The following is a 26,913-nucleotide window of genomic DNA, read 5'->3' on the forward strand; positions in this document are numbered from 1 at the left end:
CATGTTACAAGGACTAGAAATCAAGTTGTCTGGGACACTCTTAACCACTTCACCCCACTACTCTTACTCGAAGGGTTTGAGCTTTGAATCGTATTGGGAGTTTTCCACAATAGAACACAATAGTACCTGTCCTGGATGTCCAAAACCTTCCGTGCAAGGTCTACAGAGTACAGACTACAGGGTTAGATGTATGTATTCTGGCGCCACTCAAATGTTGAAACTTAGAGGCAATTTTCTACCACTAACCATCTTCAAGAGATACAAATTCAATTAGTTTTTTTTTAGTGTATTAACTAATCATGCTACATCAGGATGAAAAAGCTACTACTGTAAGCTAAACTTTCTCCAGCTCTGGCTTGTGCTTGTCGAGTTGCTCTCTCAACTCTTTCTTCCATCCTTGAATCAGCTGTTCTTGTTTCTTAATAAGCTCTGTTTTGACCTTCAACTCTTCTTCCATGACAGAAATTTCCTGATAAGACATGAAAAATGACCAGTCAGTGAATCTGCTCTAATAATCACACCATGTCTTATATAGATGGAGCCACATTTCAATAGGTCCTTCATACCTTCTGAAGCATTTCAGCCTTGGTAGGTTGCTCCTCACGTTGCAGACTGATAAAAAACAATTGAAGCCTTTTAGCAGCCTCCATGAAGTCTCTTGCATGTCTTTCCACATCAACTGAAGCAATACATAGCATTATCAGCAACTTCACACAAATGAATTAATGTAAATACTGTTTTAACAGAGCTCAGAGGAAAGTTACTATAAGCATCGAGAAACAACAATTCCAGCACAATGATACAGAAACAATGATTCTGCAACAGTTTCTGTCCGAAAGTAAGATCATAATCAGAGATAGAGAAGACTTTAGGAGAAATAACTAAGAAATTGCGGTACTCCATTTACAGTTCTAAGTATAGATTACATTCGAGCAAAGAAAAATATTCCAGCTCCTTCAGATTACCACCTAGATACATAAAGGCTAAAACAACAGGTCACTTGCATATCAAAATGCAAACTGTAACAATTAGGCACTACAGGATTGGATATAGCAGATTAGTCTAAAATCCAAACCATAATAATGTTCATGCATGGAAACTGCAACTGTCGCCCAGTCGGTGCCGTGTTGCATTTCCAATTTACCCAGAAAATGCTTATGATTGATGTATACACATCAGTAACTAACATTAGATTGTGACTTTTGGTCAACAACTAGGCTACAGAAGCCACCAATCTAGGCATTTTCAGACCACAGCATATGTAAGAGCCAGTCCACTACTATCAAAGAGGATAGTTGCCGACAATGGAACCTTAATGACCTAGATAGAATACCCTTGATAATAAGAACATCTCCCTAACTTATTAGCCTAGCACCTCACTCCACCAATTAACCATGTATTCTTCAAAAATTATGCTTTTTTTAGTCATACACTTAGAAACACAAAGAAACCTGTCCATTTCCCTACTTATAGATGTGATTTGTGTGCAATTTAAATTATCACAGACGAAACCAATATGTCTTGCATTCTATTTCTTATCGGCTATCCTCAGAAGTAGCCTCGTCTCAATTAGGACAAAATTGCATATGATTCGAGTAACAATCAACACAATTACTAATGTTTCCCATCAATTGCTCCAGTGTGGCCAAAATCCAACAGGATGATATTAACTATTTTCAAAGAGCGAAACAAAAAGCAATCCGACTACGAATCTGCCAAACAAACCCTATCCCAGAAAACATCAATAGGGCTTATAAGTTCATCAATTCTTTACCCAACCAAGGGCATAAGTTCTATCACCAATATCACTTGCACAACAACTACAACCAAAATTAACACAGAATTCAACAAACATATGAATTCAACAATTAAACATATAACCATCTCACAAAATCCAATCCACAGAATTACCTCTCTATTCAACAGTAAGAAATCAAAAAACTCAAACAAAGCACTAATTTTTTTACCAAACAAGGATACAAAATACATTAAATACAAAAAAGGGCAACTGGGTAATTCATAAATTATACAAAACAACAAAATTGAAACGAAAATAGAAAGAAATAATGAAAAAGAAGAAGGAAAAGAAAGTAACTCTGATGAGAAGGATGAGGGGAACGATCAATAGCTTGGAGTTCACGAGCGGGTAAGCAGGGAAGAAGAGCAGCCTCTAAGGCGGTGACGCACTGTAACATTTCATCCTTCCCCGCCTGAATTGGCGGAGTTTGCGGTGGTTGTTGCGGCGGCGATTGCAGGTTCCCCGTCGATGGAGTATCCACTGTTTGCTGGTCTGCCATTTGCTTCTTAGAAAATTTGTTTTTCTTTGGGGCTGTTTAAACCTTGTTTTTAAGGTGGGGTTAAATGAGTCAAGTGTAATGCCGATTAAGATTTTGACTTGCGTTGGCTCAAATTTGAATAAGAGCCGATTAGACTTGATTTAACGCAACTCAATCGTCCGAATTGACACCTCTAGGGTCAAGGTCGGCTGAGGTAATTGGGTAAATCAGTAATGCTCTTATCAATTTATTTTTAATTGTTGAGTAGCATTTAACGCAAATTAGATGGTGCACTCAAAATGATTAAATATGACAATTTGGATAAATAATTGTGTGTCTCCCTCTATATGGGTATGAAAAAAACATCAATCAAATTTGACAAGAACATACTTTGTAAAATTGTTTCCCTCGAATATATAACCTAATATTGAAATAAGATGAACTGTTTAATATGGTTATACGAAGCAAGTTAAACATAATTTTAGGTTTTAACCTTCATTAATGCTATTGAGAGGGAATAATTCAAAGTTAGGGGTTATTTATAATGATACGGGATTTTTTTCATTTACTAAGTCAAGAAGGCAACAAAACACATAATTACCAATGAGATGATAATTATAATTTAACACACTTATTAATATTAACCAAAAATCAAAGGAAAAAAAAACCTTCATGCATTTTGAAGCCCTAGATGGCACTTATATATTTGATGCCAAAATGTCAAATTAAAGAACACAAATAATCAAATACAGAATATAAACTAGCCAAAGATCGAAAACTCCTACAATATTAAAAGTTTGTGCAAACAAGTTTCATAAAACCGTGCATCATATGAGCCTATAATTAACATAGCTTAGCTAACACATCAATTCAAAATTTGTATTATGAAGAAAAGTATATAATTTATGTGTATAATAATGGTGGTAAATCACCTCAACATCATTCATGAAGTTACAAGACAATAAATATCAAGGAAAGATTTTTTACATGAATTGAAATCACCTAAACAAAACTCTTCTATACTTTTACAACAAGAGCCCGGTCGGTAGGGCAACCTTTGCCTTCACCCTAGAAAATCCTTTGACATCATTTTCCATCAATTTTTGCGCGTTTGTTTGGCCGAATTTGCCTTCTCTTTTTGCCTAAAACCACAACAATCACAATAATATTAGTTGTCACATTGACGTGATAACTAATTCCAGCCGGAGGAATACACCATAAATCAGACTTTCGGCCCTTTTTGATTTGTTGGTTGAATAATAAACATCCACCCCACGACGAACCACAAATTTCTTGTACAAATGAAACTAACATACAATCAAACAATGTATATCCTTCTTCCTAATCAATCTTCAACTCCTTACAATGTTTTCACATTTTACCTTCGGTCAAAAGTTGAAGCACAACGGCTAGAAGCTTTAACACACCATGTGTATCCCTTATATTTTTATCCAAAGGACATGTAATATGAGGCTTAGCATAACAAGCCCCTCTACAACTATCCACCAACCCCATGCCATACTCAACCCAAACCTTAGCTTCCTCGAACGAGTTATTAACTACAATCATCGTACTCACACGATTGTCAAGCTCGTCCTTCAATCGACTAAATGCCTCCTTACACACACACAAAACTTCTTGAATATACGGATCGGGTTGATTCGGAAGTAGGGTATTGTTGATCCTATCCAAGGCCCTTGTTGCATTGTCCTCGGAAAAGTCACGTGCAAAATACGAAAGAAACTTCATGTCCGTTCCTTCAACGGCTGCCCCGGTGTTGAATACATCTATGCAATACCAATATAGTTGTGGTCCGGATCTATGACAAACTTCTTGCACTGATTTTGGTGGCGATTTTCAATCGTATGAAATTGTAAGGGTGAAGAACATGGATGTTATTAGCACTATTAAGGTTAATATCAAGAATTGATGATTTTTTTGACATGATAAAATTGCCATTTTGAAATGTACTCAAAGAATAAATTATATTTATTCTTTTCTTTTACTTCTTTAAAAATTCTTTGAAAATGTAATCAAAGAAGAAAATGTTTGGTTTATATTTTCATGATTATATATACCAATGCATGTTTTACACCAACTCATTTCAAGCTTAAATTTATTGTTGTTCATGCATTTTTTTTTTTTTTAATTACCACCTCTAATTGGAACGTGTCTCTATAAATAGTTAGGGCTTAGCTATAAGTACCGCGTATTAGTATGCTAAACATAGATTTATTAATTTATTTATTAAATATTATTGTTGCATCACAAAATTTATTTAAAAAAAAAAAAACCATCTTGATTTTACAAGGTCACGTTGCTCTAATTATTCTTAATTAATTAACTATAATTATCCAATATTGTACATTACCTTATGTTGCACATCTTACTGTAAGATGGCTTGGTAAATGGTGGTTGAATTGTAAATTACTCTGTATTGTTCTTCTTTTGGTGCTTACAAATATAAATCATGAATATAAATAACAAATATGTTCATCATCTTTGAACTATATGCTCAATATTTTATACAAAGTCAAGCAATTATATTATTCGTTCATCTACGATCAAAATACAAGTCTGATCTAAAAACTATACATGTGAAACAAATTTCTATTAACAACCACCAACATTCTCACCTTCTACTCTTCGAGCTCTAACCTCGTATTCTTTCTTCCCACGAACCAATTAAAACCGCGACCTCATCACAAGCTTAGCTTCTCTAATTAGTCCGGCCGTTAGCACAAGAATATTAGTCCTATACAAAATCTTTATACCATGAACTATACCAACCAAATCTAAGCTAGCATTACTATACCAGTGGACATACTCGAGTAACATTCGCTTGTATAACATAAGTTATACTTCTAATGTTAAAGACATTGCCCACAAGACAAATGCTAGATAGATTTTGCTTATAACTTAAAATACTATGTAATTTATGTTGGATATAACTAATACAAGTATAATTTTGATTAGACCTTTTAAAAATATAAAATAAAATAAAATAAAACCAACAGAACAAAGAGGTAGAAAAATTTTCACTTTCATCATTTAACTTTTTCAGAAAAATCAAAGTAGAAAATTTTCACTTTCATCATACTCAAAACATAAATGCTTACTCTGTACTACTCGTACACATTATCATGATTTTTCATACACCGACGAACATGTATCTTTTCATGCATGTTCACTATACTTCTTATGTAATTTTTTTTTTTTTTTTTTTCTTACATGCATAATTTCTCATGTGTAGTGTAAAAGAAAAAATGTCAAAGTTTAATTTTCAAACATGCACATAATTAATGAAAACTGTCTCCCACAAAGATGTTGGTCATGAAATGTAGTGTCGCATGATTATGAATATCGTACATGAAATAATGTATTACCAAAAATAGAAAATTTAAAAGTATAGAAAATAAGACATGCAAGCATGGAATGAAAAGAAACAAGAAAAGAGCACTTGGTTTTACAACGGATCGATGAAGAAGTTCAAGTATGGAAGACGGAGAGGAGTTTTGAAGGTCTAAGGCCGCCGGAAGAACTAAAGAAGGTGAGGAGCCCATGGTGGAGAAGGGGAGCACGTGCAACCGCGAATGGTATGCTACGTTTGCACGTGCCCTGCTTCTCCAACAAGGAGCTACTCACCAAAAAATATCACATACATACACTACTTATAGCTTGTAGGAATACTCTTTTTCTTAAGAAGAGTTGAGAGTATTTTTTGGTGTGCATAAGAAGGTGCATAATTGGCCTCTATTTATAGTGCCAAGATAATAACCTAGCTAAAGAATAGTAGAGTAGTAAAATAAACTTCCCATGCATGCAAAGGAACAATTGAGTGATTTCAGCTTTTGTCATCCCATGCTCTACCATATTTCTTTACCATGTCCTTTTTTTTCAAAAAAAATAAATTTGAATAATAATAATAGGTGAAGAAAAAAATTCAAAGTAGAGATGGGAGGGATTTCTTACAAAACAAAACAAAGGTTTGTCCTTCTGACAATTACTAAATCCATAAATCAGTAATGTGCCCTTTATTTTATCTACAGAAAGTATAATGTACGTACTATAGTACTTGGAGACTTGGAGTAATCAACATGACCAAATCTATGCGACACCTTTTTTTTTTTTTTTTTTTTTTTTTTTTTTTTTTTTTTTTGTATCTTGTCAGAGATATTAAAGTTGCTCCAATTTATATTTTTCCTAGATTCATAATAGTGTGCCAGTGTGGAGTACATACTTAACATAAATGGTTTTATTTTGTGGAATTGCGAAAGGGTTAAAGATTACTTAACAAAGGAAGAGGGTTAATTGAATAAAAAGATGCTACTATGCTAAGGGTTAGTATTTTAAAAAATTAAATTATATTACTCGTATAAGCAATAGGTATTACTCAATCTTATGGATAAAATAAGATTACTCTTATGAATAATTAAGGTTACTCATATTAATAAAATACTTTAATAAATAAATGTAGCCACAATATGTGGCTAGATAGCCACAAACAACTTACTAAATTATCTCCGTTCAAAAAAAAAAAAGAGCTTACTGAATTATTATCCAAACCTATCCCACAATTCACAAATAAATTATTATATGCATGTAAGGGTAATGGAGTGTAACTCATGATGAGTGGTGTAGATTTTCAACACAACTCCTTTTTTACTAGACTAACAAGTTTATAACATGAGTACATGTTTCCTTGAAATTAGAAATGGGGTACTAGCCCCACTCATTCTCCATTTGAGCTAATTGGCTACCACCTACAAATGATTCGGCTTATGACCACCTCTCTTTTAATATTGTATTGTTAACATATAGAGTGTAATTAAACAAGTCAAGCAAACTATGATAAGTGTCACTGTGTCAGCTTATATATATATGTAATCAAAACTTTAAGGGACAACAAATTATCGATCTATTGCTTATGACCACCTCTCTTTGAATATTGTATTGTTAACATTGGAGTATTATTTAACAGGTCAAGCAAACTGTGATAAATGTCGTCTCTGTGTCAAATTAGATACGTAAATTATCGATCTATTGATGTACTTCGTATATGATATAGAAAAAAGCTAAATTTGATCACTATCACAAAACGATTCCTTCTTGATTGTTACATATCTATGTCAAAAGCTAAATTTGATCACTGCTACAAAACAATGCATTCTTGATGGTTATTACAAGGTAATACATTTCCAAATTACAAAAGAACGTCAGTGTTCAGTGCTACTTTGCTTAATACTAGTTGTATTTGAAACAAATACGGATTATTGTTTTGACTAAAACTATAAAGATATTAAGTGATACAACCTAATTAAGTGATTTGATATAATAATGTGTAGCAATATTAGTGTTCTTATACAGCCTTCTTAGCCTGCGAACTAAAAGGAGAACTATTGCCAACAGTACACTTTACATGTCCTTTTGGCTCAGTAACTACTAGCACTACTATTATTTTCAATGTACTAAAAATTGAGCCTACTATGCATAAAATAGTACTCCTTATATGTTTAACCTAGGCAGTAGGTACGATTGATACGCGTGTTTAAATAAGTTGATAAGGGAGTAATTCTAGTTTAAATAGAGACACCAAATTCGGTCTTTAGCTAGAATATGCGACAAAATATGTTAAGTCAATTACTCCTAAATGAAGCCCAGTTTGACTCACCCCATGCCAAAACTGCTTCTAGTGACGGGGGATGATTGTTACTCATATAATTAACAAGGCTATGACTCTATGAGATACAATTTTTACCACTAGATTAAGTATTATATGATGATTTCTATTAAATCAGCCGAAATTTATTTATTACAGAATTGTGGACTCTAAATTACAGTGTAAGGTACGATCAGATAGATAGACGTTGAAATTAGGTTAAGATAGCTAAGGTTGGGGCCATAACATAGGGTATGTAGTGTTTGCGTGTAAGGAGTGAAGTGTTGGATCACGAATCATGATTCATGGGTGTGGTGAAATTGAGAAGAAAGAGGCTAATTAAGGTGGAAGGTCATCCCTATATAACACTACTACGATATGATATGATTCCCTATACTATAGTTATTGATAGGTTTCAGCTTTTCCCCCAGACTTCATGGCGGTCTTTAAATGTCACAACATACACACACAAACACACGCACGTACAGAGTATGAATTTCAACCTTCACTGATTGCTAGGCAATTATTTGTGTACTCCTTTGCTTTTCCTACTTTTTCAACTTAGCCTTTTTTTTTTTTTTTTTTTTTTGTTTTATCTTTTGTTTTTCAATCCATCATCCAACACTAGCAAATGGGAATAGTGTAGATAAATTAGGCTTTGTTCTCTTTCCTTAATTTATTCTTATTATTTCGTTATTTTTTGGTGTTCCAAACAATTCACCCTTTGGGCTAATTTGGATTCGATGATCAGTTCTTGGTGATTAGGTTCCTATCCCCTCCCAATTATTGTTGCGGGGGATCGAACACGAATCCTCCTTACCAAGTGCAGTCCCAATCACCACTGTACCAACAACTTATTGGTCCCATTCTTGTTGGTATCAAACTAACTAGATTAGAGTATATTACATTATATTAGACTTAAAAAAAATCCAAACATTAGACTAGATCAAACCAAATTAAGCTAGATCTGGCCTTTAAAAAGCGAGACTAGAACACTTTTATTTAGGTGAAGAGAACATAGTCTTTTACCATTGATAGATAATTTATTGTGCACTAATCTAGCAATTCTAGAGTTTAATTTGAAAGTTATTCCATTATTTAGTTAATTGCACACATTCTCTCTCACGTACTACCTTAAAAATTTTGAAATTTGACTACAAAGGTTTATTAATGAATCATAATATAGCACAAATATATTTAGATCATGTTAGAATTTGGGAGTTGGGAAAGAAAAATGATGCATGCCGGATAGGTGAGAGACACCACTGTTATTCTTTGGAGGTAGGACGACCTAAGAGAGAATAGTATGCTAGTTTTAAGAGCTAATGAATGTTTTAAGATAGATACTAATTAACTATTACATGAAGCTAAGTAATCTACTTATACACTAAATGCATTATAAGAAACAACTAACTAATAATAATATTAAGAAAACCAAAATCAGCTAAGTCAATAACAAGTTGATTACTAAGAAATCTCCAGGCTAGGCAAACAAATTCTAGTTGATTTAATCTTCATCAATTTGATTTATCAAATACCAATAAATGGAAAGGTTAATATGAAAGAGAAATGATGTGTTATAAATTAGGTTATTATTGTGTTCAATTCATACTTCATGTACCAATTGAATCGCTTAAGGCATAAAGGTTTGAACAAGGTTTCGCTAAGCAATCTACATATGTGGTATAACGATAATATGAAGGGAAAAACGATGTGTTATAAATCCTATGTACAAAGTATTATTTTTCTTTTTCCAACGAGGGCAAAACATAATGACAAGCCTTTTGGCAAATGGATATGACCTCATACAATGTACTATGTATAGTTTTTAGAGACTTATATATAGTCAAAATTGATGACTTTATTATCTATTTTCAGGATTGTATCTTCTTCTTTTTTGAACAAATGATTTGATTTTCTTGAGCAATAATCCCTTAAGAATAGAGCTTTTGGTTGGCCTTAGATATATCCAATTTTAGTTTTAATTTAAAGAAGAGTTAGTACTCCAAGCAAATTACTCCATTTTATGGCATTAACACAAGCTTGCATTTGAACCCACGTACTTTATATGGATTCAAATGCGGTGGCTATTTTTCAGATTTTGACAGCATAAACAGACATACAATAGTAATAGGTAGTGATTCTTTGAAATATAAAGAGTACTGGCTAGCTAGTTACTCCGTATCAAACTAGCTTGTAGGCATACACTACTCAAGTAAATTTTAATTTATCTTAGCAACTTTGTTTATTTGATGTTATGTCTTGTTTCAACATATTTGACAAGGCGGCATTTAAACCAATCAAACATAGAAAATACGTTATGATCTTAATAAAATTTAAAGTGTTAATAATTCAATCCTTAACTTAAACTTTATGCACGCATATCATCATCTTCATCCCATGTTAGAGCAAAATGCAATGTCTCAAGTGCATAGATTGTGGATGATGTCAATGCCAAATCTAAGGGCATAAATACTATTGTACTCATCAATATCTATCCAGCCATGTAAAATGATGTAAACTCTCAAAATTGGTACTAAAATTAAATGCTTTATTTGTTCAAATACTCATATCTATTCAATTTTAAGTAGAATTGGGTCCAAATTTCTACAACTACTTGATGCATACGTTTGACTTTTCCCCTAGTTAAAAGGGCAAGTAAAGAACAGCAAGAAAACAAAAGTAATACAAGAAAAACCATATCTTACGCTATTTATATCATCATTATGACGTATATATTTCCATGTTATCTAATATAATAATGGTGGTCTTACTTTAGGGAATCCAAACCGTCAAACCCTGCTCTCTTTGCTTCTTTGATCAGATCGATTTCTGACATTTTCAGGCACTTCAGAACACTCCATTTTTATTTTTTACTACTTAAATATGTGTTGATAATGATCGAGTATATTGGTGTAGTATGAAATATAGTTAGTTTATAGTTGCATGTTAAAAGTCGTATGGTAGTAAGCGTGCATGAAGTTATCTTTACTTGCCTAAAGTGTAGTTTTTCTTTAGCATTTGTTTGTCTTTGGGAATTTTTGTTAGTGATGACTTGCCATTAATTAGCTTTCAGCATCACATATGTGATATATATGTGGATGGATCGGATCGGATCGAAGTATGATGTTGGTTCGATTCATCATCGCCTTGGCGTCTTAGGTTGTTTTATAATGGATTAATTCTCACCTTTTTTATTAACCTTTTCAAAATTTATTTATGATGTGAGGGATCCATATATATTGGATCTAGATCCATGTGTAAAGTTTGTATCTTGATCTAGATCAAGAAGAGTATGGTCAAAATTTAGTGTGATGGCCGTCTTTGTCTAAGAGTAGTTGAGTATGTTCGGGACAAATTGACTGCATAACACATATCAATGTGCCTAATGCAAAGAAGGTTGGCGCGAGCCATTTGTTGGCACAAGTCGACATAAGAGATCACATGTCAAAGTGGTGTAATTGATATGTTTATGTAGACATCTTTTTTAAATATCAATACAAATGTGAGAGACCAACTACAAATTTACTTGGGTTTTCCGTGCTTAAAACATATTAAGATTCTTTGATTTTGAGATTTACTATTACGATTATTTTTTGAAATTTTTTTGTCAGAAACTACCTTATAAAACCCAAATTTTGTAAGAAACTACCTACATATTTTTTAAAAAATGTTGTAAAAGACTATCTAATAAAAGGTTAAATGTTGTAAAATATTACCCCTACCCGGATTTTCACCGTTGACCTAATATTCCAGCGTTACGTTGATCTACATGAAAACAACCCCAAAACCACCACAAGGGTTGGTTTTCAATGTGGTAAGGCTATTTTCATGGTGGGGGATATTCCGAATTGGTGGGGGGTACTTTCAAGCTATGAGACAGTGGTTTTTGGGGTAAGAGGTGGTGGTTTTGGGGTTGGAGGGTGGCTTCAGCATGGTAAAGGTTGTTTTCAAGCCGGTGTAGACACCTATTTGTGTCTCCCCAAAACCAAACCCAATGATGAGTACCTTTCGCGTCAAACCATAATCGAATGAAGTAAAAGTGTGAAAAGTCAAGTGTTGCGGTTAGTTTTTATTAAAAAAATTTCTCTCTGTTTTTGAAACAGCTCTATTTTATAAAAATAGCCAATCCAGTTTAGTTTGGTCCGTGACAAGGGTCCAATAATAGTGTAGTTGGATGGGGCTTGAAAAGAGTTTTCCAACGATATATTATAAGCCCAATTCCGATGAATAATGAGGAAGTTATGGCAAAATACTAAACTGGGCCCGGCTTGTTCTTTACATGCGGCCCAATGATTATTCTTAAAATTATTAGGATTAATTATAGTCTTCTAGAATTTTCTAGTAGGTTCTTTTAAATTCTAATAGAGTTAGGATTGATAATTATATTATGATAAGTTTTATTTGAAATAAAATATTATTATTTTATTATTTTATTAAAATACGTTTTTAGCTTCTGTACGGATTCCATGGATCAAATTTGGTTAAAGATTGGATTCCGCGTGAAAAGCGCGTGAAAACCAAGCTGTCGCCACGCGACAGAGTAGTTTTGCGGCGACAGCTTGTAGTTTTATTCCTTATCAAATTCTATGCTTTTTCGGACTATTTTTATTATAAATAGGGTCCCGAAACTCCGTTTTTATTCATTGACAATCACCAAATTCTCTCTATTCTCTCTTGAGCAATTCATGCTTTATTTCTCTCTATTTCTAAACTAGCTTTTTACAAACACAATACCGCATACACAAGATTGTGTAACACCTAGCCAAGTTCGAAATTGCCTTCGCCCTAGACGTGAAAGGTTGATAACTTCTGAGGGTTTGGTCCCAAATCCAGTCCAAACTTTATTTCTCTTTCTTTCAATTATTTAATTTAATTATTTGATTTTATTATTTTCATTGAAGTTTACTAACTCGTGTATTTTGTTATTAGAAAGAGGTACGAGGCTTCAAAGTATGTAATCTTATTGCTTTATTCTTGTAGGAAGCATGCTTAGATTTGGTTAATTCCTAGTATCATGTTAGGATATTATTTATTGCTTTCTAGAATCATGTTTAGGGTGCCTCTTATTATTTTCAATATCATGTTAGTACCATGTTAGGTTTAAAAGCTTTAATCTTTAAACCCGATGGTCTGCCCGGTGGTCCGCCCGATGGCGCGCCCGATCGGGCAAAGAAGACTTATATCGCAACAGCCCTTCGCCCGATCAAAAAGGCGCGCCCGGTCGGGCGGTGTGGCGCCCGGTCGGGCGCGTGTCTTTGATGAGGACGTTCTAAGCGTCGTTTAGTTTGTTTTAGTTTAGGATTCTTGCTTATTATAAATATGTTTTCGTTAAGCAAGTTTAGTATTCTTTTACACTTCCTTATTCTCTCTTTACTATTGTAATTCTTTCTCTTAGACTTTCTCTTTTTACTTAAGCTTATTTTCTCTCTCTACACTTTATACTTTGTTCTTTACTCAACTCTTTATTCTGATTACTTTGGTAACGATTTCTTTTCTCTTAATCTCAGTTATTTATTTTATTCCTTCTATCATGTTTTATTTTATTGCTTTGATTAGTTTAGATTTAATTATGTGTGAGTAGTTCTTTTTCTAGGGTTTATGGGGATCCATAAATAATATGAAGGGGTAATTTATTGTTGTTAATTATCAATGCTATATTAATTTCCTATTGATTGATTTAATGCTCTGTGACTAGATTAGGCCTGATCTTTTATGCATGAGTTTGACAATATTGATTCGAGATTCGAGAGATGAGAATTGATGTTTAGGTCTAGTTTCAATAGGCAGGTTAATCTATAAATGGTTAAGTCGAGATTCGAGAGATGAGATTTAATACCGGTAGATTAATTCTGTGATTGTAATACGTAGCGAAAGCCCTTTATTATCTGGTTAATTGATGCATTAATGATTGGTTATTATGTTTTACCTTGGAATATTATTTATTGGTGAACCTATGCCCTAGGTCTTTAATTCATTGATTCCTCTTATTTTATTCTCCCTACTTATATTCTTCGTAGTATAATCTTTAAATCACAACAAATTGTTACTAATAATTTAGATTGCTATTAATTAATTAGGAATAGAAAGACTAGTTTCCCTATGGATTCGACCCTACTTCCCTATCTACTTTAGTTAGAGGACTTAGGTAATTACTTTTGATTAGGTGATACGACTTTAGCCTGTCAAAATTTGGCGCCGTTGCCGGGGAAACGGTTTTATTTTTATTTCTAATTGTTTTTGTAGTCTAGATTATTTTTCTTTTGCCTCAAAGGACATTAGTTCTTTGAGGTAGTTCTAATATCTGTCTTTTTAGTTCTTGGTTTATGCCCAGGTGTTCCAGATCAGGTTACATTCCATTCGATCCTGAGATCGAGCGCTCGTTTCATAGACAAAAGAATTTTTATAGGCAGATCCTGGCAGGTTCTGGGAGTAACGATATTCCTAGAAACCCATTACCTAATTCTAGTGATTCGGAACACTCTTCTGACTCAGAACTAGAAATGGGTACACCACCACCACCTCCACCTCGCAAGCTTAGCGATTATTCGCAGCCATCCCTGACGGATTTTCCACATCTTTCTCCTACACCTGATCTCGAGGGAGTCCAGTTCGAGATCAAGCCCCAGTTCATAACGATGATAGAAAGAAAGCAGTTCAGTGGAGCTAAGGGTGAAGATCCTAATCTTCACATTGCAGACTTCTGTCAATATTGCAATACTATTAGGCAGAATGGGGTAACGCAGGACCAAATCAGGGAGATTCTTTTTCCCTTTTCTTTATGTGGAAAAGCTAAATTATGGTTTAATGGTTTGAATAGAGCTGCACTTGGTATTACTAACTGGGAGACTCTTGCTTTAAATTTTTATAATAAATATTACCCTGCAGAGAAAACAGCTTTATTGAGAAGTGCCATTCAGAATTTTGCCCAGGAGACAGATGAAGCATTATATGAAGCTTGGAAAAGATTCAAGGATCTGCAGAGAGAGTGTCCCCACCACAACTTGGCAAAGTGGCAGCTAATTCAAGCTTTTTACAATGGATTAGGAAATGCATCTAGGACAATTTTAGACTCCGCAGCTAGCGGTAGATTTATGAATTTAAATGTTGATGATGCAGGTCAGGTTATTGAAGATATGGCGATCCATAATTCCCAATATGGGAATACTAGAGGTTATGCTAATAAGGGCAAACATCATGTTGATTCAGTAACCCTTATGCAAGCTCAGCTTACTTCTATTTGTCAGAAATTAGATAGCCTTACTACTAACAATCCTAATTCTGTTGCTAATGTTTCTGCTGTTGATAATAATGCTAATGATGCTTTCTGTGAAAATTGTGGAATTGTAGGTCATTGGGAACACGAGTGTAGGAGCTCTATGGAGCAGGTTAACGCTTTTCAGTCTATCAAGCAAAATAACCCATACTCCAACACCTATAATCCTGGGTATCGGAACCATCCTTATCTTTCCTACAGGAGTACTAATGTGCAAAATCCCACACCTCCACCTCCACAACAACCACAACAACTAGCACCACCACCGCAGCAGAAATATTACCATCCCAATACTGGCCAGAAAAACCAACCACAAACTCCTCCACCACCTTCTGACCCAGCTTTATCAGAAATTAGAGCGATGTTAACTAGTATGCAAAAGCATATGGAGAGTAGAGACTCACAAATTGACTCGATTGTAGCCCACAATAAAGTCATAGATACTCAAATTGCACAGTTAGCCGCTGCTCTTCAGGTTCGCCCACAAGGAGCCCTACCATCGCAACCAGTACAACCCACAGATCAGGCGTTTGCAATTACCCTCAGGAGTGGTTCACACTATGATGGGCCTCCTATGCCCAAAGAAGATGAACCTGTTTCAACAGAAATTGCTAATCCTGATTCCTTTATACCAAGGGATATTAATCCTAGCCCTGCAGGGCTAAAGGGTAGTACTAATATTTCTGATGTTACATTGCAGGGTAAAACTCCAGGGAAGGTTGTAACTCAAGACAGGAATAATGATGTGCAACAACCAATTATCAAACTACCATTCCCAAATCGACATTTGAAAACCACCATGGATAAGCAGTTTGGTAAGTTCCTTGACATGGTGAAGGATTTGCAGGTAACAGTTCCCTTTACAGAATTAATCACGCAAATACCTGCATATGCAAAATTCATGAAAGAAATATTGACTAGGAAAAGGTCTATTAGTGAGGTAGAGACTGTCGCTTTTACTGCTGAATGTAGTGTCGTACTACAAAATAAATCTCCACCCAAACTAAAAGATCCCGGTAGTTTTTCTATCCCTTGTCATATTGGCAATTTAATGATTGATAATGCATTGTGTGATTTGGGCGCTAGTGTTAGTGTCATGCCATTATCTGTGTGTTTAAAGCTAAAAATGGGTAAATTAAAGTCTACTAATATTACTCTACAAATGGCCGATCGTTCTTCTAAATACCCCATAGGCATATTAGAAGACGTCCCTGTTAGAGTAGGTAAATTTTATATACCTGTGGATTTTGTTGTTCTTGATATGTCTGAGGATTTGCAAACCCCAATCATTTTGGGTAGACCCTTCCTTAATACTGCAGGAGCAATTATTGATGTAAAATGTGGTAAATTGACACTATCAGTAGGGGATGATAAAATTGTTTTTAATTTGAATAATACCCCCAAAAGCCCCATGCTAGAGGAGAAGTGTTATAAAATTGATGTGGTTGGTAATTGTTCTAATAAGCCCCAAGCTTTTGTTAAAGATCCCTTGGAGGCGGTATCGTGTGTTGCATCTTCTACAGGTACAACTAACCGATGGATAGAGGAAGTGGACGCAATAGAGAGAGCCTTATACTGTGAAGGTCTTGGTTTTGAAGATGAGAAGGTGGAAATAAGTACACAAGTTGCGGAAACTGAGCCTATAGTGAGAGTTCCACCAGATCGTGTTGTAATAGCTCAACAAAGTGATAAATCGAGGCAACCAATGGTCAAAAAGGGTTCTCAATCGAACAAAAGCAAAGACCCACCAGTTCAAGCCAATGAGGATCCACCCAATAGGGTGAATTGGCGCCTTACAGGGCGTGTTAGGAAGCCGAGTCGTGGTTTAAAATCGCTCAACCGGGTGAAGAACCACCCGACCAGGCGATAGGCCAAGGGGCTTAACTTCCCGACATGTGGTAAGAGGGTCGTGCGGGACCTAAATAAACCAGCGCTTTGCGGGAGGCAACTCGTATATTTCTTGTTTTTTTTTTTAGTCTTCTTTCTATTTCTTGTGAGAGGAGAGAGTTTAATGAGTTTATTGAGTTGTACAGGTTAGAAGGAAAAGAGTTAGTCAAATTTGGAAAAAAAGAGAAGGATTCTCTCGTACCAAACATTACCTCGGGCCCGACCGGGCGAAGGACCGCCCGACCGGGCGAAGGACCGCCCGACCGGGCGCGAGAGCAAGGGTGAAAAATTGACAATTTTTGCCCGACCGGGCGCGAGAGTTGACGAGTACGAACATTTCGAATGCCCGACCGGGCGGTATGGCGCCCGACCGGGCGCGAGAACAAAGAGAATTTAGAGGGTTTATACCGCCTTACCGGGCGGAGTGGCGCCCGACCGGGCGCGAGAGCGAATCAGCAAAACTGCTCAACTTTGACAGGCCATAACTTTTGCGTTTTTTATCTGTTTTTGGCGTGTGACCTATCGTTGGAAAGCTCTTCAAGTCTACTTTCCAATGAAATTAGAATCATTGCATTATCAATTATATATCAAAAGTTATGATCAGAATAGTGCACCTGACTCAATTTTTATCTTTTTTCCACTAACACTTTGTTTCTTTCTTGCCCAATTTTTTTCCAAAGAGATGCATTGCAATCCTGAGGCTTTGGTGACATTGATGTGGTGATGATGAAGAGTAGTCACCTTGAATACTTGCTTCCCCTTAAGACAATGAGGACATTGTCTGATTTAGCTTGGGGGGAGGTTCTCGTGTTCATATGGTATATCTTTCACTCTCTCTCTTTTTATTGGTATGCTTAGTATAGTTTTACTGTTTTCCTAGTATAGTTTTACTGCTTTCTTATATGAAAAATACAAAAAAATTGAAAAATTAAAAAATCCAAAAATACGTTCCAATGAATTGTAAATCATGCTTCTCTATGCCCCATACTTGAGAAAATTTGTTTTGATTCTTGGTTATTGATAAAAGCATTGTGGACTTGTTGGTCATGATTTGAAGTTTAATTGCTTGGATGTCTAAACATGCGTCAATTTTGTCCAACTACTTGTGAATATAGTGCTTGACTAGTTGATTTGGTTAGGAATGTGTGTTTAGTTCCTGGTATGTCAATGAATTTGAGTATTGGTTTGCAACTATGAGTAGTATTTCATGACTCACCTATTATGCACATGAGGAGGACGAAGGCGTTCATTCTTTTAGGTAGCCTTCATACGATATTAGATACATTTGTTCCCTTCTTGCTACCCATGTTGTTGCTTGTGCCCTTTTATTGTTTATTTAGCCACATTACAAGCCTTTTTAGCCCCATTGGTTACTAGTCCCAAGCTTGGCTTGGGGGAGCTATAGTTAGTGAGATGAGGGAGTTGTAGTGTGCACATTATTTGCACAATGTGGAGGTATAAGAAGAGTAATTTGTTCTTTGATTTTTGTGATTGGAAAAAATAAGAATTTGTGTTTCAAAGTTGAAATTTCCAATGTGGAATAAAAAGAAAAAAAAGCAAAAGAAAAAAATTGTTATATGTTCAAATTATCTATATGAAAGTTGCCCAAGAAAAATTCAAAGAAAAAAAGTATCAAGTTTGAAAAAAAGAATGAGTTCAAAGTTTGTTTATTCACTCAAGTTCTACATTGTCATATTTTTATGAGTGAAATTGTAAGTGTTGGGATTGTTTATGTTGTTTGGAGTAGTATTTGGTGGATTCTTGTTGGAGTTAGTTATGTTGGAGATGTTAATCATTATTTATTTTGATCATTGGTTTTATTAGGATTTAGCTCCCTTTAAGCATGGCTTTTCTCTCACATGTTCCCAAATATTTCCTACCCTTTACCCTAGCCTTACATTACAAGCTTTAAAGACCTTCCGACCTTGTGCATAGAGTTGTGTAGATGTGAAAGTGTTGTTTATCAATGCAAATTATGAATTGACATATTCCGAGTCGACTATTAGGTTGAGCGTATGTCTTTTTAAACACACGAGTGTTGTGAGTTTGGGAGGGCATTGTTCACATTAAAGGGTGGTTGGAGAGCGATCGAGTACATCTTTTACTCGCCACATAAATGAGAGTTGAGTGTGTGAGCACTAGTCTTGAATTCTATATGCTCGTGTGGTTTGCTCTATTTGACAATTGTTGGGGAGGAAGAGTGATTGGATGAATGAGATTGATTAATATTGAAGCATGCTCATTAGATTTGCCTTGAATCGTCTGTGCTTGATTTGATTATTGGGGTGAGGAATGTTTTATATGTTCATTGATGAGCTCTTTGCTTAGGGACAAGCAAAGGTTTGGCTTGGGGGAGTTTGATATATCTAGTTTATGTAGTATTTTACCCCCGTCCCTTGGTCATTATTAGTAGTGTTTTTGGCTCTTTAGAGCCACTTTTATTACTAATATGTGTTTTCTAGTGTTTTCGTAGTTTTGGTTGAGTTTTGTAGGGAATTGCACCTTTGGAGTACTTTCCCGGGATTTTATGGAGCAACTACGAGCATTGGAGGAGCACGGCCATCTTTCGTAGCCCAAGATCGGTTAGAGTAATCAAACCGGTGAATAAGGGCTCGACTTGTGTGAAGACGAGGCATTTGGACCGAATGATTAAAGCCCCAAAGAGGATATTTGGTTTGGACCAAGTTACGAGCCTAAACGAGGAGTCCAAGCGGCCCAAGGGTGTCCGCCCGGTGGTCCGCCCGATGGTCTGCCCGGTGGTCCGCCCGATGGCGCGCCCGATCGGGCAAAGAAGACTTATATCGCAACAGCCCTTCGCCCGATCAAAAAGGCGCGCCCGGTCGGGCGGTGTGGCGCCCGGTCGGGCGCGTGTCTTTGATGAGGACGTTCTAAGCGTCGTTTAGTTTGTTTTAGTTTAGGATTCTTGCTTATTATAAATATGTTTTCGTTAAGCAAGTTTAGTATTCTTTTACACTTCCTTATTCTCTCTTTACTATTGTAATTCTTTCTCTTAGACTTTCTCTTTTTACTTAAGCTTATTTTCTCTCTCTACACTTTATACTTTGTTCTTTACTCAACTCTTTATTCTGATTACTTTGGTAACGATTTCTTTTCTCTTAATCTCAGTTATTTATTTTATTCCTTCTATCATGTTTTATTTTATTGCTTTGATTAGTTTAGATTTAATTATGTGTGAGTAGTTCTTTTTCTAGGGTTTATGGGGATCCATAAATAATATGAAGGGGTAATTTATTGTTGTTAATTATCAATGCTATATTAATTTCCTATTGATTGATTTAATGCTCTGTGACTAGATTAGGCCTGATCTTTTATGCATGAGTTTGACAATATTGATTCGAGATTCGAGAGATGAGAATTGATGTTTAGGTCTAGTTTCAATAGGCAGGTTAATCTATAAATGGTTAAGTCGAGATTCGAGAGATGAGATTTAATACCGGTAGATTAATTCTGTGATTGTAATACGTAGCGAAAGCCCTTTATTATCTGGTTAATTGATGCATTAATGATTGGTTATTATGTTTTACCTTGGAATATTATTTATTGGTGAACCTATGCCCTAGGTCTTTAATTCATTGATTCCTCTTATTTTATTCTCCCTACTTATATTCTTCGTAGTATAATCTTTAAATCACAACAAATTGTTACTAATAATTTAGATTGCTATTAATTAATTAGGAATAGAAAGACTAGTTTCCCTATGGATTCGACCCTACTTCCCTATCTACTTTAGTTAGAGGACTTAGGTAATTACTTTTGATTAGGTGATATGACTTTAGCCTGTCAAATGTACAGTGAAATTTAATATAAGAAGGGAAATGAAACCCGAAAGGGTGAGGAACAGGTTGCCCACTAGTAGTTATGGTTGCTACTAGTTGGTTTAAATTATTGTATATTGCTGTTAGTCTTCCTCCTAATCATTGGGTATTAGTGAGGGGTATGCACACTAGGGACATTCTGTTTATTTCATGGCTATTTGGGGTTACGCGCGACCCTCTGTAAAGTAAGTGGTGACAGGGACTAGTCCCGGCCTACTGGCGTTCTCTTTCCCTTTCTTAAATAAAGTAATAATATTTTATGTGATAATTTGAACTTGGTTGAGTATTATAATGTCTGTGAGGCTATATTATGTATAATATGCTTTTGAACTAAAATTATTTATTTTATGGGATGGAGTTGGAATTACTCAGTTTATCTGATTTTTGGGAGTTTTCTCTCTTTTCTTGTTTCTGATTTATTTTGCAGGTTGGTAAGAGGGTACTCGGTTACGTGTGAGGAGACGTTAGAATAATCACGTAGCTAAGACAATTTAGTTTATTTATGAATTTAATTATTTCCTTTAACTATCGTTTTTAAAGTAATTTGCAGTTTTGATGTAATGACTATTTTTTTTTACCACAACTTAGACCACTTAGGGCCTGTTCTCTTACGTTGAAATTCAGTTCAGTTCAGTCCAGCTGAGTTCAGTTCAGTTTAGTTCAGTTCAGCTCAATTCAGTTCAGTTCAGTTCAGCTCCTAATTTCCTTCTCTTATAAAATATTCATTTCAGTTCAGTTCAGTTCAATTCAGCTGAGTTCAGTTCAGTTCAGTTCAGTTTAGTTTAGTTTAGTTCAGTCAATGAGAACGGGCCCTTAGTCTATTTAAATATTATTGTTATTTTGCTTTGCATTTATTTTCTACGGAAAATAAGTGTAGCAGTAACACTCCCAGAGTTCGATGGATGGTTTTTGAAGGTTAAAGGTTACTCTTATTATTTTTAAAAGACTCGAATTTTGGGGGTGTTACATTTGTCTCCACAGTTACCTCTTCTTTCATCATTAATGGGGTTCCCTCGGATACCTTGACTCCGTCTAGAGGGCTTCAGCAAGGGGATCCTATATCTCCTTAACTTTTTATTTTGGTAGCTGATGTTCTCTCTAGAATGTTGCAGATGGCATCGGAGAAAAATTTGATTCATGGAGCTCGGGCTAGTAGGAATGGCCCAGAGATTACTCATTTGTTTTTTTGCAGATGATAGTCTTTTATTTACTAGAGCCAATTGACAGGAATGTTCGATCATTGTTGATATTCTCAACAAATATGAAGCAACTTCTGGGCAAAAAATAAATTTGGAGAAGTCGGAGGTGTCTTTTAGTAAAGGGGTTCCATTATCATCGAGGGTCACTTTTAGCTCCGTTCTTGGTATGGAAATGGTGGAAGATCATGTGAAGTACCTTGGATTACCGACTATAATTGGGAGATCGAAGAATGCGGTTTTTGCGTGCATTAAAGACCGAATTTGGAAGAAAGGGCAAGGGTGGAAAGAGAAGCTTCTATCGAGGGCCGGCAAGGAAGTGTTGCTCAAATCCGTTATCCAATCTATCCCAACATACTTGATGGGTGTGTACGAGTTCCCGTTGGGGTTGATTCACGAAATTTACGGTTTAATGGCTCGTTTTTGGTGGCGGTCGAATGAAAGAGGGAGAAAAATTCACTGGAAAAGTTGGGAGAGTCTTTGTCAACCCAAGTGGTTAGGGGGGATGGGATTTCGAGACTTGGGCGTTTTTAATGATGCCTTACTCAGCAAACAGTTGTGACGATTGGCTGCGAATGAGCAACTCTTGGTCAGTCGGGTTTTTAAGGCAAAGTACTATCCTCATTCTTCTGTTTTAGAGGCTGCTCTAGGACCAGTTTCTAGCTACTCTTGGCAAAGCTTGTGGAGCTCTAAGGCTTTAATTAAAGAAGGAATTCTCTGGAGAGTTGGGGATGGCCGGTGTATTAGCATATGGAAGGATCCTTGGGTGATATACGAAGAGGGCCGCTTTGTCACTACCAAGAGAAATGGAGAAGAATGCAGCATCGTGAATGAATTGATAGAGGAGGGTAGGAGCAGTTGGGATATTGAGAAGGTGGAGAGGATTTTTAATGAGCGAGACAAGAAAGCTATCTTAGCCATACCAATAAGTGAGCGTCGCTCAAGTGATTCCCTTACTTGGGCATGGTAGAAGGATGGTTGCTATGAAGTAAAATCAGCATATCTCCTTGGAAAGTCATGTAATCTTGACAACTTTGAGCAATAGTGGGTGGAAATTTGGAAGGCAAAAGCTACCCCGAAGGTCCGTGACTTCCTTTGGAGGTTCTAAATCTCTGCCTACTCGAAGTGTTCTTGAATATAGACACCTGATTGATGACACTCAGTGCCCCTGCTGCCTGTCCGAATGTGAGACTATCATCCACGCCATAATTACTTGTCCCTGTGCTGCCCAACGTTGGATAAAGAGTTGTTGTGGGGAGGCTTTAAATGTTGGGGATGCTGCTTCTTTTGGTGATATAATGCTTGGTTGGGCAAAGAATCTCTCCAAGGAAATCTACCAACAGAGTATCTTTTTGGCTTGGTTTATCTGGTTCCGCCGCAATAAATGGCTCTTTGAAAACTTGTGGGAGCTGGATGACATTCTTCTGGGAAAACATAGCAGGCTGGTGGTTGACTTCGGAGAGTATACAGAGAAAATTTACGGGGGTACAACACCCTCTCCAAGTCCAGTTGGGAACAACATTTGGTCACCCCCTCCCCAAGCTGCAGTGAAGGTCAATGTTGATGCATCACTTGCAGAAGATGGATGGGTTGGTTTGGGTATGGTTGCTCGAGATTGGAAGGGGCAAGTGATGTTTGTTGCTGTCCAAAGAGTTAGATCCACATGAGATCCGTTGGTGGCTGAAAGTAAGGCTGCTTTGTTTGGTATAAAGAAGGCTAGAGCATTTGGTCTTAATGACATTATCCTTGAATTAGACTCGCTGTCCTTGATTTTGAAGCTCAAGAAATGCTCATTCTCTTTCTCTGCTGCAGATGGTATACTCAAAGACATTATTTCGGTTAGCTCTTGTTTTTCTTCTATATTTTGGTCTCATGTTAAAAGGAATGGGAACTTTGTAGCCCACCATTTAGCTAGGTTAGTGCCTATGGGTAGTGAACAAGTTTGGGATAATCTCGTTCCTAATGAGATATCTCCGTATGTACTTATGGACACTCTTCTTTTGAACTAATGCACTAACCGCTATTTTCTTAAAAAAAAAATAAATAAATAAAAAAGAAAGTAGTTTCTTACAATAATTTTTTTTTTTTGGCAAGTTTCGCCCAAAAGATCCTTTAAAAAAAACCCCTTATTTTAATAATCTTAACTGTTTTCTTACATTTCAAATTGACGAGCATTATGTCATGTGCTTAATTAATTAGAATGGTGTAGATGTCTCTAGAACTTGTGTGAGTAGAATTCTCCATTTGAGGAGGTTAAGAACACTCTAGATAAGAAGGATCTAGGTTGTAAGGAGGACTATAAATAGGGAGTCTCCCCCTCATTTTTATATCATCCACACAATTGTATACTCTTTCAACCATTAATACAAGCATTCTTTTATAAACCACTTTTCATACTTGCTTTCTTACTTGTGTATTTAAACTTTTTTCACTTAACGTAGTAACATCTTCACTTATTCCAAAAAATACTCAAATACAGCAAGATTTTCACAGTATTTCATCAAACAACCAAACAATCAAATCAGCAAAACCATCCAAAGCTCTCAATGCAATGTGCTTCTTTGAACTTTAATCAATATGTCATTACGCATAATATATGATAACAATTGGAAGGAAAATATTTTTTATACCAGCTGCAATATCTTGTGGTTAATCAGTCATAATATAATAATAATTCCTCCGTATTTTAATAAGTGTTATATTTTGACACAATCCAATTTTTATCTTCTTAATATTCTGAAGGCATAGCTTTTGAAGAAAAAAAAGGAAAAAAAATAAAAATTATTATTTTAAATGAGAATGTAGAAATAATTTTTGTAAAAAAAATATTGATATTTTTATTAATATTTATTGACAAAATATTCACTAATAATTAATCAATTTTAATAATTATGAAAGACACTAGGGCCATATCTTGTAAAAAAAATCAATATCAATAAAATAAAAATAAATTACAATTAATACTCCCTATAATGTAGCATTGTAGTGCTTCAATGTTATGTTAATAAATTCTTTCCCCTAATTAATCTTCCTAGAAAAAAGCTCCTTCATTATGGAAATTTGAATTTGTCAAATTAATTCTCCAATCTAACCAAATTAACTCGTACTATAATCTTATAAAATCAATTACTTCTGATTTTTCATTGGTATAACCATTATTTCATTTCCTGATTTTTTATCTTTCTTTCCAAAATTTAATTCTCAAAGATGGTTTTCTCATAAACGTCCTTCTTTGCAATCAATTTTCAACGGGATTAAAATCTACAAATTTTCCTAGAAATTATACTCTTTCAATTGTTCTCCACGTATCAATTTCCTAAATCACTTTTTTCTATTTCATTCTATTATTTTCTATTTTTTAACCATTTTTATAGATTTCGACTTCAAACTTCGAAGATGAAGTCGACTGCCATTATCCTAAAGAGTCAAGAAAGGTTGAATGATTAGCTACTTTATGTATTAAGAGAACTATGTTAGAGCATAGTGATTTGGAAACTGTTATTAATGACTTTGCATACAGAAATAATGTTAGAAGAAAATGTATGTTTTGTATAAGTGTTTTTACACTTATAAAATTTCATAGCATCAAATAAACATAACTTAAATTTTTTGCATACCCAATTTTTTCCTTAATAATTTCAATCTTTAGTCAATTAAGGGCCCATTTTTTTTAATCCACCCCTAGGCTACCAAAGTCTCAGAAACGGACTTGAATGACACATGTACCTGAACAAAGATAATTTGGTCAAAATCTATTAATTTATATGTTGAAAAACCTTTCAAGATCACAAGAAACCTATAACACAATAATAAATTGTGAATAAATACTTGGCCAGCGAGTAATTTACACATAACAACCTTCAATCTAATGATCTAGATATGAACTGCAATTATTATTCCTCCACATTGTGTTTATTATACACTTTTTAAAAAATGTATTATTTAATAAGAAGAAAAAACGATACTAAATTATTAAACCTTATTGAACTTATTAGACCTGATTGAATTTATCATACTTTATTGAAATTTATCTTAACTTATCTAATCTTTTCTGAACTTATTAAATTCACCCTTAGTAGCTCTTAGTAATATGTACGGTAATATTTTTGAATCCTTTGTCAAAAACACTTGTCATTTGCCAATTGCCATAATTTACCCAGTTGCACTTTTTTAAAGCCAACGCCAAAAATCAAAAAATCAATCGTGCACTCCACTAAAATTTTCCTCTCCCTTCCCTCATTCCCTTTATGTGGAAAGCTTTCCTAATTTTCATTTATTAGTCATCCATTAATGTATAGTCGTGAAAGTGATAAAACTTAATTAACCATTAAGATTGACAATTTCCAAACAAATCTTCAAAATTTGCACCCTTAAATTAGCAGACACACAACTACACAAATTTACAAAACAAATCTACCAAATATGTATGTATTCCTGCACACACAAAAAACAAACCAGCAATGCTAAAAATTCCACCAAGAAGAAACCGACTAAACCCTACATGGAGGGACGGAATATAATCACCATATTGTTGGTAATCTTTTTTAGCTAAAGACATTAAATTAATAAAGAAGAATTTGGGCACCATCTATAAAATCAATGACAGCGCCTATGTTTGGCTAGGTTTGAAGAGATAACGGAAATTTTTAGGGTTTTTTTTAATTATTTTTTTGTTTTAGTTTCAAATTGTTCTCATGGCCCCCATTACGGTACATATTTTAGCTTATTGTACATTTGTACTCCCCCTTTTTTTTTTTTTTTTTTTATTCTTCGTAGTTTTTTT

The 26,913-nt window shown here is 35.0% G+C and overlaps 2 protein-coding genes and 1 non-coding gene across 3 annotated transcripts; 1 reads left to right on the forward strand and 2 right to left on the reverse strand.

Annotated features, from left to right (window-relative positions):
* Window positions 1-41: 41 nt before the first annotated feature.
* Window positions 42-2,338, reverse strand: LOC145618179 (mediator of RNA polymerase II transcription subunit 28-like). The gene is made up of 3 exons (XM_081672965.1): window positions 2,096-2,338; window positions 567-679; window positions 42-469 (listed from the first exon to the last, which is right to left on the reverse strand). Exons 1-3 carry the CDS (start codon window positions 2,295-2,297, stop codon window positions 335-337), a joined length of 450 nt encoding a protein of 149 aa, XP_081529091.1. The 5' UTR covers window positions 2,298-2,338; the 3' UTR covers window positions 42-334.
* A 12,496-nt stretch (window positions 2,339-14,834) lies between these two features.
* Window positions 14,835-14,941, reverse strand: LOC145618762 (small nucleolar RNA R71). Its single transcript, XR_014108014.1, has one exon. It is a non-coding gene; the product is annotated as a small nucleolar RNA R71 (small nucleolar RNA).
* Window positions 14,942-22,305: 7,364 nt separating this feature from the next.
* Window positions 22,306-23,797, forward strand: LOC145616824 (uncharacterized). The gene is made up of 3 exons (XM_081671548.1): window positions 22,306-22,495; window positions 22,769-23,096; window positions 23,194-23,797. The coding sequence occupies exons 1-3, from the start codon at window positions 22,306-22,308 to the stop codon at window positions 23,795-23,797; spliced, it is 1,122 nt and encodes a 373-aa protein (XP_081527674.1).
* The last annotated feature ends 3,116 nt before the right edge of the window (window positions 23,798-26,913 follow it).

Source organism: Chenopodium album, chromosome 26 (assembly GCF_948465745.1).
Source record: "Chenopodium album chromosome 26, dcCheAlbu1.1, whole genome shotgun sequence".
Lineage (NCBI taxonomy): Eukaryota > Viridiplantae > Streptophyta > Magnoliopsida > Caryophyllales > Amaranthaceae > Chenopodium > Chenopodium album.

What these genes read in the sequence shown, in the direction of transcription:
- LOC145616824 (XM_081671548.1), top strand. Translation starts at nt 22,306, where the DNA reads ATGGTGGAAGATCATGTGAAGTACCTTGGATTACCGACTATAATTGGG. An exon ending in TATCCCAACATACTTGATGG is followed by an intron (nt 22,496 to 22,768) that starts GTGTGTACGAGT and finishes CTTCTGTTTTAG; the next exon opens with AGGCTGCTCTAGGACCAGTT. An exon ending in GATTCCCTTACTTGGGCATG is followed by an intron (nt 23,097 to 23,193) that starts GTAGAAGGATGG and finishes GAAATTTGGAAG; the next exon opens with GCAAAAGCTACCCCGAAGGT.
- LOC145618179 (XM_081672965.1), bottom strand. Translation starts at nt 2,297, where the DNA reads ATGGCAGACCAGCAAACAGTGGATACTCCATCGACGGGGAACCTGCAA. An exon ending in CCCTCATCCTTCTCATCAGA is followed by an intron (nt 680 to 2,095) that starts GTTACTTTCTTT and finishes GTATTGCTTCAG; the next exon opens with TTGATGTGGAAAGACATGCA. An exon ending in AGGCTGAAATGCTTCAGAAG is followed by an intron (nt 470 to 566) that starts GTATGAAGGACC and finishes ATGTCTTATCAG; the next exon opens with GAAATTTCTGTCATGGAAGA.